We start from the raw sequence: 13,141 nt of genomic DNA, 5'->3' as shown, positions 1-13,141 counted from the left end.
GTACGAAGATCTGACTGAGGAGCTCAAGAAGAAGTATGACGAGGTCAAAGCTATCCTTGAAGCCGACCTCATCGGCTCTTTCCAGAGGACCCGCTCACACGGCATTAGGTGGAAAGGGTTCTCACCTGAAGGCGCGCTCGATGGAGTGGACCTGTCTACCCCTTCGAAGAACGCACCAGGTCTCCGCGTCGAGAGATTAATTTCATGGTAGCTCATTCGCTGCACCGCCATTCCGAGAGTCTGGTGAACACTTTGGAGCGTGTCGCCCTTCGGGTGATCCAGGAAATCATGAGGCATCAGTACTCTCCGTCAGGACCTGCTCTAGGGACTCACCAAGGAGAGATACCACTCCAGTCCCGACCACCGCTGCCGTTCGCGTTGGCAGCACCAGAAGTGCCGAGTTCACCGGCATTCGTCGTCTACAAGATCGGTGGTGACCCTAGTGATTACCAGTTCTTGTATGAGGCGCCTAAGGAGATCCCTCACGGGTACACGTGCACATACGTGCCGGACTCGCGATGGACCGAGCACTCACGAACCGGACCGCAACAGTAGGGACTTCCGGAACAGCGAGGAGGAGCTTCGGATCAGATCTTGAGAAGCGGACGTGGCTAGCTAAGTATGCCACTCCGACGAACCTCCGAGCTCAACTCCTGCAGCTGGCTCGGAGCTTGAGAAGCAAGCGTGGGCTGGCTAAGTATGCCACTCCGAGCGAATCTTCGAGCTCGACTCCTGCAGCCAGCACCGCGGATCAGATCAGTACAATCTTGAGAGACCAGTTCGGCATGGTGCCGAAAAGGAGGGCAATCGGCTATTCCAAGCCGTACCCAACGAGTACGATTTGATCCCACTACCACCCAAATATCGGCTCCCTGAATTCTCCAAGTTTAGTGGGTCAGATGGCTCCAGTTCAATCGAGCATGTGAGCCGATATTTGGCGCAGCTGGGCACGATCTCAGCATCAGATGAACTACGTGTGAGGTTCTTCGCATAGTCCCTCACAGGATCGGCTTTCGGGTGGTACACATCGCTGCCACCAGACTCAATCCGGACTCAGAGCAGTTGGAAGAACAGTTCCACATGCAGTATCACTCGGAGGCTTCCGAGGCCGGCATTGCCGATCTAGCATAAGTACGACGAAGCGCGGAGAAACGAGTGTCGAGAATACATCCAGCGCTTCAGGACCGTTAAGAACCGATGCTATTCGGCTCGTTTGACCGAAAAGAAGCGAGTCGAGTTGGCGGTGGTGGGTCTCGCCTCACCGATCAAGGATATGGCTTCCCAAGCGAGACTACCCTTCACCTGGCGCATATGGTTCGAAGTCTGTCATTATATGAACGAGCGCCACCCGAAGTTGTACCAGGATAAATTCAAGCGTGCGGTAGTCCTGGTTGAGGTAGATGAAGATGAAGGCTCTGCGGGAGATCAAGAGGTAGCAGTGGCTGAATGGACTTGGGGGGAAAGCCCCGTGTCCTGCAAATGGGTTAAGCCACAAGGTCCTCCCAGAGGGTTTGACTTCAACGGGACCAAAGCTGAGCAAATTTTCGACCTCTTACTTAAGTAGAAGCAGCTAAAGGTACCCGAAGGCCACAAAATCCCCACTCGCACGGGAGCTGAACGGAAAGCCATGCGCAAGTGGCATAACACGTTCACCCATACCACCAACGACTGCAGGGTGTGGCGTCGGCGGATCCAAATGGCGATAGAACAAGGGCGTCTAATTTTCAGCCGGTACGCCATGAAAGTCGACACACACCCTTTCCCCGCCGTTAACATGGTGGAGTGCACTTACCTCGGGAGGTGCCAGCCCGGGTTTCTCGTTCGGCATCAACATGGTAGGACCTGGGCACCACTGCGGTAAGGACGAGAGACGAGGGCAGCCGCTCTCATAACAAGGACAAAGAGGAAGCCGTTCCACGCGATCGGCTCCGGCACGATGGCAAGCGCTACATCACGGAGGGAGAAGTGAAGAATGTACGATATCGGCGACCTCTCTCCGATCACCTCCTCAACAAATACGTGAGTCAATACGACCAACGCCGACGATACGACGACGATGACGAAGGAGATCGTCCGGCTAGCGGGGACGCCAGGAGACATCGTCGGCATGATCGCGACGAGGAGCGATATGAGCGCCATGCCAAGGAAAAGTCAAGAGAGCAAGACGACGTGGATAGGCACTGGGACTGTCCCTTCTTCGGACACTGCTGGGATTCAGGAATGAGCCGATTGCCTACAATCGGCAACCGCCCGAATGTAGACGGAAGAAGAAGGGTGCGAGGAGACGTGTCGGTATTCAAACGTCTAGGGCCTCTCCCATCTCGGAACAAGCACGCCGAGTCCTCTCGGGTGGAAGATCTCGAGGAGTTAGAAGACGACGATGAAGAAGAAGAAGATAAGTACCACCGGCCAAGGTGGTGCCCCGATGGACTCAGCCGTTCCCAAAAGCGTAGGGTTCAGCGACTACGTGGTTTGGAGGAAGCCGAAAGGTTATACCTACACACGTTAAGGAAGGCGCGGCCTGATCTGGCCGCGAAAATTCAACGAACTCTGGACGAAGAAGGTCGGCCACAAAACAAAGAGTGGCGCCCCAAACAAAGGAGAGCCGACGCTGAGACATCGGCTGGCACAAACATGGTGTTCGTCCTTCCAGCGGAGTTTTGTGCTCCAGGATTAGACGAAGCACCTGTGGCACAACTTGACTGCGGCCCACGGCAAGTTATCTTTGAGAAGCCACGAGAAAGGAGCTACGGACACTCGAAGGCCCCGTACTTACGAGGTTATATCAAAGGGCAGCCTGTCAACAAGATGCTTGGTGGACACCGGAGCGGCGATCAACATTATGCCATACTCCATGCTACGTCGGTTGGGACGCTCTAGCTCGGATCTGATTAAGACCAACGTTACACCGAGCGATTTCAACGGCCAAGCATCCGAAGCACAAGGTGTTCCGAACGTGGATCCGACCGTAGGAAGAAAAACCATCCCTACGACGTTCTTTATTGTCGATAGCAAGAGCACCTATGTCTGTCCTGCTAGGGAGAGATTGGATCCACGCCAACTGTTGCATTCCATCCACGATGCACCAATGTTTAATACAGTGGGATGGAGATGAAGTAGAGGTCGTCCACGCAGATGACTCAGCCGAGATTTCAACGGCCGGCATGAACGTTTGGGAGACGATAGGCCAAGAGACACTCTCAGGCATCACTTTGGACGACTGCGAGCGCATCGACGTGACAAAATACGGGGTGAGGCTGGTCTTATCCACCGGCCTGACCATGTAACAAGAGCAAAATCTATGGACGTACGTGGCAAGGCCGATCCTTGTGATCGGCCCCAAAAAATAAAAAGGGATAATCTTGTCTCAAGCATGTCACGTAGTTAAGGTAAAGCAAGTCCAAGATGTAAACCTTCATTGAGTAATACAATCAAAATGGGGCCGATTCCAGCAATCGGCCCATATTATCCTTACCATACGTTTTCCCTGTATTCAGTGTCGATCTCACAGGTGACGGAAAGCTAGGGTATGGGTTTACATCGGCTGATGAGCTAGAAGAAGTCAACATTGGTCCTGACGGAGCCGATGTTCAAGTACAGTGCCTTGGCTAACTACAGAGCCGATATCTGCAGTTACCTGACAGATTCGGCTCGGGGGGGCACCTAATCAGACGAACATGTGCGATACATGTGCAGTGAAGCGATACATGCGCAGTGAAATATTGGGGGCCGATAGAAAAATCGGCCAGTAAAAAAAGCACATGTGCAGTGAAGCGATACATGCGCAGTGAAATATTGGGGGCCGATAGAAAAATCGGCCAGTAAAAAAAAATGTACATGCAAGTCACAGCCGATGCACAGACATCGACTTGAGAAATATGCGAAGACAACAGTATACAAGTACAGCCGATGCAAAGACATCGACTTCAGAATGTAAAAAGCCGATGCACGGCCATCGACTCTACTGAAGAAACGCGTTGAGGGCGTGCGTGAAGGGCGTCAGCACGAACACGATCCACCTCGGCGATCTCGGCCTCATCACCTTCGTCTTTGCCTGCTACCAGCTGCTTGTTCAAGGGCCTCCAATTCTTTGCGCAAGGTCGCCAGTTCAGTCGTGCTGTCAGATGTGTCAGTTTTTGCGTCCAAGGCAGCCTTCTTCTCATTAAGCCGTTGGCATTTGTCTGCAATATCGGCTTTCAATGAAAGATGGGCGTGGCGCAGGTCGATTCTCTGACGAGCCGATACCACTCTTAACCTGTAGGCAGACAGAGTTACGTCTGGCCAAAGTTTCACCTGCAGCGTCACCGGAAGATGAGACTGGATATCCCCCAGAATGCTCTTCACTGCCTCGGAGTCTTCAACCAATGTCTCGATGGAGGAGGAAAGCAGGGTCTTGAGATGCTGGAATTGACCATGTGTAGTGCTGGGTCTTGGCCCGTCGCTCGTTTTAACGATAGCCGGCTCGATGGATTCGGGGTCAAACGTTAGCAGGCTTGAAAGGTCATAACCCTGACAGACAACAAGAAAACGTCAGGAGATAGCAAAGGAGTAAGGTAGACCTAAAGGGAAGGATCGTACCTCTCCTAAGACCAGAGGAACAGCCGATGAAGAGGTGATCGACTCTGGTGTTCCTGCTGTTGGTTTGGCCAAATGGGCCACCTTCTCAGCTGCACTCGTAGAAGTTGCTAGGTCCAGGGCGGCGGATGGCATTGGTATCTCCTCGACTGCCCCACTGGAGGTGTCGTCAGTCTGCAAAGAGAATGGTTAGCCGATGAGAACGACAAGGGGTCAGTATACAAAATGGTCTAAGGAAAGGATGGAGTTACGTTTGATATCTCCTGGTTTGATGAAGAGGCTTGCGGTTCCTGGCGAACTCTCTTGATGCATCGGCTCTTTGTGCGTAGGCTGCCCTGCCCCGCTTTGATGGGAGTTTGGGAGACAGCAGGTGCAGGGGCTGACATTTTCTTGGAAGCCGACGGTGGCAAGTCTGGTTCACTCTGCGTGGTGGTTTTATCAGAATTGCCCGAGCTCGAGTCCCTTCAACTGGACTGTGTGTCCTCACTAGAGTTTCCTTCAGGGGAGGTCTGTAGAAGAAATACAAGTATGCTGCAGAAGTCTAGAAGGATGGATGAAATCAGTCAAAGCATGGGTGAAACTTACGTGCGAGCCTTCTTGAGATGGAGTAGGGCTTTGGCGCTTCAGAGTCTTCTTGGCAGCTACTTTCCTCACCGCTGTTCTCGCCTTGACTGAGGCTCGGGGGGCAGCTGACCTAGTAGACACTCTGTTTTTGGAAGCCGATTTGGGAGACATCGGCTGGCTCTGCATCACAACCTTCTTCAAAGGTGGTGAGTTTTTGCAGAAGAGGACCACCGGGGCTGCTGGGAGGAATCCAAAAGGGGAGCCATCATCATCTACCGGGTCTGGACCGTCTTGTTGCTGCAAGAAGATGGAGCAAGGTTATAAAGGGAAATCACGGCTGGGTCGAGACGTGTCACGTTTCAGAATGACTTGACAACTAAAGAGTATGCAGCCCTGATGAGTGATAACGTTGAGGATCTTACAGAACTCAGACTTTGGTCACTTGAGAAAATTAAGGAGTACAAAGTATCATGATCAGTTAAAGACCGATACGATGCTATCGGTTCTTTGCGTGTTGACTTGCGTTAACAATCGGCAAAATTGGTATGAAGGCAGAATCGGCTGAGAAGTATTTTCTTCATTAGTAAGAAGGGCTTTTACAGGAAAGAGCCGATCGCTCAAGGAAGAAAAAATAAAAGCCGATTACTACTACTACTAGTCCTATGCTAGTAGTCCCCGATCTACGGCCGTTGTCTGCCCTCGTCGTCGTCATCGCTGCCGCCGACGACAGCTCGCCGGCGAGCTCTTCGTCGCTGCTCCCGTAGCCCTCTACGGGAGCCTCGTCCTCCTCGTCATCGTCGTCGTCGTCGTCATCCCACCAGGCGCGGAGGCGCTTCGCCGGCGGGTAATCCTCGAGGGAGTCGTCATCGTCGTCCTCTTCCTCCTCCTCGTCGGAAGAGGTGAAGTCGTACCAGGAGAAGCGGTAGTCCTCGTTCTCCGCCTCCTCCTCCCCGTCAACGAGGAATTGGAGGTCGTCTTCCCCGTCGGTCAAGGACTTGTCGTCCTCGGACCAGACGGAGGAATCGTGGTCCTCCTTGTCCCACGTCGTCGGGGCGAGGATGTCGTGCGCCGCCAACGAGCCCCACTCTGGCGTCGGCTCACGAAAGGGAGACGATACGTGGGAGAGGTTTGAGGAGGCAGAGGAGGAGGAGGAGGAGGAAGAAGACATGGCTACAGAGGAAGGGGTTTTTTTTGCCGATGGCTAGTACGGAGCAAGAGGATGAAGGGGCGAACTGCTCGACGCGGTTAAATAATGGAATATTGGGGAGAGTTAATGTTACAGCGGTTTCCGAGGAAGTGGTGCCAAAGAATTGTCAAATCGTGCGAGAGAAGTTGAGAAGGCAAGGCATCGTGATGAAGGATACTGCAGGCGGTTACTGCTCTGCCACGATATGACCCGACGAAGAAAAGCGAGTGATTTTGGAATTATCATTTCCAAAACCAGGGGGGCATGTGTTATCACCAGAATTTGACCGGATCAGAGGTGGGCCGCGATTAAGATGGGCTTGAAGAATATACATGGAAGATATATATGAATCGGCCTTGTATACAAAGTTTTGGCTAGTTTGCCCGTGTATCTGTAAATATAGTAGGATACGTGTCGGTTAGATAGAATTTGGCTCGTGCACGGTTGGGATTATTCCCACGTTAGAAAGTCTACGGACTATAAATATGTACCTAGGGTTATTGAGAAAGACAACAATCACGTTCATCACAAACCAATCTAGGCGCATCGCCAACCCCTTGTCTCGAGGGTTTCTTCCGGGTAAGCATCATGCTGCCTAGATCGCATCTTGCGATCTAGGCAGTACACGTTTATTCGTTGTTCATGCGTTGCTCGTGCTGAAGCCTTGTTGATGGCAAGCAACGTAGTTATCGTAGATGTGTTAGGGTTAGCATTGTTTCATCGTGTCACATGCTTTTGTCCATGCAACCCTTAGACGTCTAGCCGCCCTTACACCTATCTTAGGTGTAAGGGCGGCACCTCGCTTGATCATTGTTTAGTAGATCCGATCTGTTATGATTGCTCCTTGTTCTTCAAGGATTAGTTTAATATCCGCATAGTTAGGCCTTGCAAACGGGTTGAAGGATCCAGTAGCACGTAGGGTGTAGTTTGCTGGCCCTAGATAAGATGTTCCGGGGATCAACTTCATGTTGGTTTTTAGGCCTTGTCTAGGGTTGGTTTATTATCACCGTGCGTGGCTGCTAGGCTCAATCACGCGTAGGATGTTCCGATTATGTGGTGAAAACCCTAAATCGTCGTAGGTCGTTTTAGCTTTATATTGATCAAGCAGGACCACCATGTGATCGTATACCTCATACGAATCATGGGTGGATCGGCTCCTTGAGCCGATTCACAGGACAACTCGAGAGCCGATCGAGGCTCGTATTTAATGTTTACGTGTATGCCATGCAGAAACTAAGCGAAGCAAATCCATCACCTTCCCGACCGGGTATAGGTCGGGTGGCACGCCCTTGCACCAGCATCGGACGTGCGTGCCGAGGCTTTGCGGGCCGTCGCTCGAGGGACCAAGGCCAGCCGCAGTCCTGGGAGCCTCCCGGCTCTACCGTGTTGCCCGTCGTTGCTCGCCGGTGGATTTCTGACCGCAACAATTACATCGGAACTCCAAAGCCAGAGGTAGACAGGGAAAGTATTTTGACGTACCCATCTCCGTGTCGGGATGCAACATTGATGTTTTGCCGGGAAAACTACCTAAGAGGTAACAGAGGCTCGCAGAGTTCTAGTAACAATATATTGAATATGATCAGCTCGAAACAACATAATGATGCCATTAATGACACAACTATGGTGAAGAGAAGCTTGATGACAATTGACAAAACGACCACTATGACAAGTACATATATCTTGTTATACACGACGAACTTTCCCCAATGGCATTTAACCTAGGAGGTTTTGAGAGATAAAAATGGTATCGTCTAGGCCAATATTGCGACATAATTGGTTTCACCAAGCCAAGTTTTTTAGGGTACCACGACGCACACAAAATTATATGTCTAAAGTGGACTTGAGGTTGGTGGCAGTTACTTGCATGACCATCCAGATGTCAGTGACGATTGCTTGGTTACTAGCGAACGTTACCTTATAGGAAGTATGTTGACTGTGACAAAATTTCTTGATTCAATGTTTACCCCCTTTATGCTAGTCAAAAATTGATAAAGAGGCGATGATTGTGTCGTTCAATTCGATATTACTTTATTACACTTTTATATATCTGCATATAGTTTCAATTAAAATGGATTACAAAAGTTTCTTTAAAATAAACATAGAGTGCAAAAATTAGTCTAGAAAATAAAAAGAATCATAATATTGGAGGCGGTGTTTTGGCTCATAGGTGCATATGAACCTATTATGAAAATAGATAAAAAAATAAAAAATGTGAAAAATTCAAAATAAAACTTTGCTTGTACATCTGGACTTTTATGTTGGCACACAAGTTTTTAGGGAAAAGAACACTTTATGTGGCCTGTGAAAACAGACAAAAATGTGTTCCATGAATAGTCATCATGATTTATCTTTTTTTGCATGGAACACAAATTTTTTTTTTCTCCAAAACTTATATACAACATAAAATGTTTAGTTGTACATGCAAAAAAAAATCATAATTTTTTAATCAATCTTCGACTCTCCCCCCTCCCCTCGCACGCAACCGCCAATCTCAACTTCCCCCAAATCCAGCGCGACCACAACCCCAAATCCACCACCGGCGGCGGGCGGCCGACGCCGGCGCACCTCCGTCCGGCCGTCCCTTCTTCCCATCTGGTGCCTCTGGTCCCGTCTCCCTTGACCTGCTCCTTGTGCGACTCGTCTCCTCCACTCCTCCCTCAAGATCGCGAGGCGAGCGACGGCCGGCCAAGTTGCGAGTACAGGCGAGGCTGGTGACGCACGCACATGCTAGGCTTGTAGGAGCAGCTGCCGGCGATCATCTGCATCTACCCGACCATCAAGGTAACAGGGAATTCCTACTCCTCCCTTTTCCTGCTATCACGACCCGTCCTGCATATCTCTGCATCCACCCGAGTCACACGAAGCTACTTACATCTGCGATTACTCAGTCTCCTAGTTCTTGGAGTTGGAGGCGGCCCCAGGTCTCGGTGCAAAAGCAAAGTAGGCTTACGTAGGAATTATTGCGGATTACAGATCCATATTCCATCGGGACTAGACAAGCCGTGCTTAATTCCAGTACCAGTTCAGGGTAGAAACAAAGACGACGGAAGTAGCCTGCCTGTCTGTCTGTACATTGTACATCTGCGCTTCTTGTTTCGAAGACTTGTTGTGTACTTGTTACGTGCTCCTTGATTTGTTAGAGCCGGGTCATTACTAGTTCGCTGCGGCAGGAAAAAGATCTCGATTTTTTGAGGGGAGGCGGGGAATGCAGGCTTGTAGCCGTAGGAGATGCATCTGCCGTTCAAAGCATTGAACAGGAAAAAATCTACTTCACCGGTTATCTAGTGCAGAACATGGCGCGCGCGATACTCTCAGCCGCGGGTCCTCTTTGTAGATTTGGTTGGCGTGGCCGATTGGATATGGTGGCTGAGAGTACCGTGTCGTGTTCCGCACTAGATAACAGGTGAAGTGGATTTTTTTCTGTTCAATGAATTAAGTGGTTTGAACGGCAGATGCATCTCCTACAAGCCTACATTCCCCGCCAAAAAATAAAACTGCAAGCCTACATTGGTGTAAGGTACTGTTGTTATTTTTGAATGATGAAGCACAAAAGGAATCTAATTAGTGCTCTTGGCCCTCTTCCTCCATGTTTCTATCCCATCACTTGCAAGCGGGTATACTTGGTTATGACCTGCTCTGATTATTCTCTTGAGTGCTAAAAAGATTTGCCTTGTTGCACGGGGCTTCAGCAGGAGCATGGCCGTGACAACGACGAGTCTTTTCTTGTTCTCACTCTTGCTGCTGTGGCCTTGTTTTGTCCCTGGTATACTTCTCCACTCGACGTGAAGAATGTTGTTCTTGACGACGAGCTGTATGAGGTGGTGTGCATGCAGTCACCACTCTGGTATTCTATTCAGACGGCTTAGTTTGTTGTCTTCGTCACTCATTGTGAGCATATTTATTTTGGTGTTCTAATGTCCATGTGCACTTCTTTAATTTCATGCTCAGTGTTTGGCCAAGTTGTTAGGTGGAGTTTTACCGCCCTAGAACTTGTAATAAACTAATAACCTATTTCTACAAAGAGCAATAAAATTCTTCTTTATCTATAAAAATATGTGTTTGCAATCATGTCCTCAAGAGCCAATACATACGTATCTTATGCACATGGCACTTTCACTAAATGATTTCATGAAACCCACATGTGAACAACATAGTTATAAAAGTTTTAAACGTCGATTCATGGTCAAAATAATTGCAGGCTGCTCTAATGTGGGAGCACTAGACAGTCAGTGGTTATGAACTGAGAGAGAAAGGTTACAATGATAACATGGTGTTGCCTTCTATTTGCTTTATCGGTGCAGCTTAAAGAGAATGTGTGATCATTTTGACAGCTTGCTTTATAGGTGTCACTCTCATTGCAGAATACCACTATTTGTCTTGCCTATGAGCTCCTAAGACCATCCACTATGTGGAATCGGTTCATTGAAAAAGCTGTCAGTATTTGGAATCGCTAGCTGTGATCTTCCTGCTATGTATGGCATCGCTTCAACATGCAAAGAGGGACCACAACTCAGTGAATGATTCGGTTTTTGTGCTCCTCTTCCCTCCCTTTCTGCCTCACAAGGAACCCTCTCTCTCCCTTTGTGATGTGGTGCCAGCTTAGAAATGTTATTTTACTGGATATGAACCGAACCAAGTAGTTGGTTCGTTTTTGTTGTCAGGTTGCATGGTGCGATGCCCTACTGTGTGTGGAACTGGTTCAAAAGCCTCTATGATTCGCTTTTGTGCAACATAGTGGCTGGTCTAAGATATTATGAGCACTGCTAGTATTTGGCCAACGTCTCGAGTTTTAGTGTAGTGCAACATGAGTTGGAGAAATTTGAATGTTGAATACTGTCTTTAATGTTTGAGTGGCAACGATTGTTTATTTTTTCTCATAGATTCTTGATCACAATAGGTTTATCCACCAGATTGAAGTATCCCCTGTTCCAAATTAGTTGACACGGCTTTGGTCAGATTTGGTCTAGATACGCATGTATATAGGTGCATTTCAGAGTATAGGTTCGCTCATTTTGGAAAAAAAACTGCATCAACTAATTTGGAACGAGGAATTATTAATTGTACGCTTTAGTTTCTGCATTCTGAATGGTCAGCAGTTAGACATTTGTTATGTATCTTCCATTTATTTTTGCTTCATTGTAGTTTTCTGAACGAATTATTTATGTATATGTGATTTTGGACATTTGCATGCAGTGCCATAACTGTGCCGCTTAGTTTGGTGCACTACAATGGAGATTGACAGTCTAAGAGAGGCCTTTGAACGAGTTGTAGAAAAACGTACCCTATCTTCTACCAAAGTTCAGGAAGCTATTGATCAGATAGTGAATGAAGTTATGCAGGCAATATCGAAGATACAGATGATGAATACAGATTCCATGGACAGTTGTGACCATTCACACATCCTTGCAGAACTGAAGGCCAAGCTGAACGAAGTGGCGCCATTGAACCAGCTTGAAGGGTGTCAAAAGGAATTGAATGTTGCTCTCAGCAAATATCTCAAGCTCCTTGAGAAGTCTTTTAATCCAGATATATCAAAGGCATATAGAAATGTGGATTTTGAGACTTCCACAATAAACAACATAATAGCAAATCATTTCTACCGCCAGGGCCTCTTTGATCTCGGAGACTCCTTTGTCCATGAGTGTGGTGAGTCAGATCAGTCTTACCTGAAATCATCGTTTCAAGAGATGTATGGAATCCTTGAAGCGATGCAAGCAAGAAACCTTGAGCCTGCACTCAGTTGGGCTGCCAAGAACCATGATCAGCTGTTGCAGAATAGCTCAATGCTTGAGCTGAAGCTCCATTCTCTTCAGTTTGTTGAGATACTTATTAATAAAGGAAGTAAAGCCGAGGCTTTACAATATGCAAGGACTCACCTGGGGCCCTTTGGCTTCATGCACGAGGCGGAGATCCCGAGGCTGATGGCTTGCCTTATATGGGACCGGCTTGATCAGTCCCCATATGCCGAGTTTGTGTCATCGACGCAATGGGAGAAGCTATCTGAGGAGCTAATCCATCAGTTCTGCAGCATCTTGGGACAGTCTAGCGACAGCCCACTTAATGTAGCTATATCAGCTGGTTTTCAAGGACTGCCGACCTTGTTGAAGCTAACCATGGTAATGGCTGCCAAAAAGCAGGAGTGGCAGGCCATGAAACAGCTTCCAGTCCCCATAGACATTGGACCAGAGTTCCAGTACCACTCTGTGTTTGTATGCCCAGTGCTGAGAGAGCAGTCAAGTGACGAGAACCCTCCGATGCTGATGCCCTGTGGACACGCTGTATCGAAGCAATCAATCATGAAGCTGTCAAAGAGCAGCTCCAGAACTTTCAAGTGCCCTTACTGCCCCTCCGAGGCGGTAGCTTCGCAGTGCAAGCAGCTTCGTTTCTAGATTGTTTCATCTTTTTCCAGATCAAAATCTTTTATACAAGTGGTTTCTTCATGTTTTCTGTTCCACCCATCCAATAACTTTTTGCTGTAATATAATCACCTGTATCTTTATTGAATCCTGAATGTTAATCTGTACAGTAGCAAACCCAGTCTGTTGCTAAAATATCTACTGAACACGAAAATCTAATATTGTTTACTGTTCTTCTCTGAATGTTTCTCCTTCAAAAAGAGTTCTGTCGGCTCCAATAGTAATCTGTAATCTTCACTTGCCTCAATAAAGTTAGACAAGGATATGGTGATACGGATTACAGGATTATTACTAATTAATTTGGCCGGTGGTATGAAGTTGGACAATGGTACGAGTTACAAGATTGTTACTCTCTGCGTGCTTTTCTTACATGGATATCTATAATATGTGCAGTACAAAA

General features: G+C 48.3%; 1 protein-coding gene across 1 annotated transcript; it reads left to right on the top strand.

Annotated features, from left to right (window-relative positions):
* Window positions 1-8,854: 8,854 nt before the first annotated feature.
* LOC124691500 (protein RMD5 homolog) lies at window positions 8,855-12,924 on the top strand. Its single transcript, XM_047224777.1, has 2 exons — window positions 8,855-9,106; window positions 11,519-12,924. Exon 2 carries the CDS (start codon window positions 11,554-11,556, stop codon window positions 12,712-12,714), a length of 1,161 nt encoding a protein of 386 aa, XP_047080733.1. The 5' UTR covers window positions 8,855-9,106; window positions 11,519-11,553; the 3' UTR covers window positions 12,715-12,924.
* The last annotated feature ends 217 nt before the right edge of the window (window positions 12,925-13,141 follow it).

Source organism: Lolium rigidum, chromosome 2 (assembly GCF_022539505.1).
Source record: "Lolium rigidum isolate FL_2022 chromosome 2, APGP_CSIRO_Lrig_0.1, whole genome shotgun sequence".
Classification (NCBI taxonomy): Eukaryota; Viridiplantae; Streptophyta; class Magnoliopsida; order Poales; family Poaceae; genus Lolium; species Lolium rigidum.
This window is presented reverse-complemented; position numbering and strand designations above follow the sequence as displayed.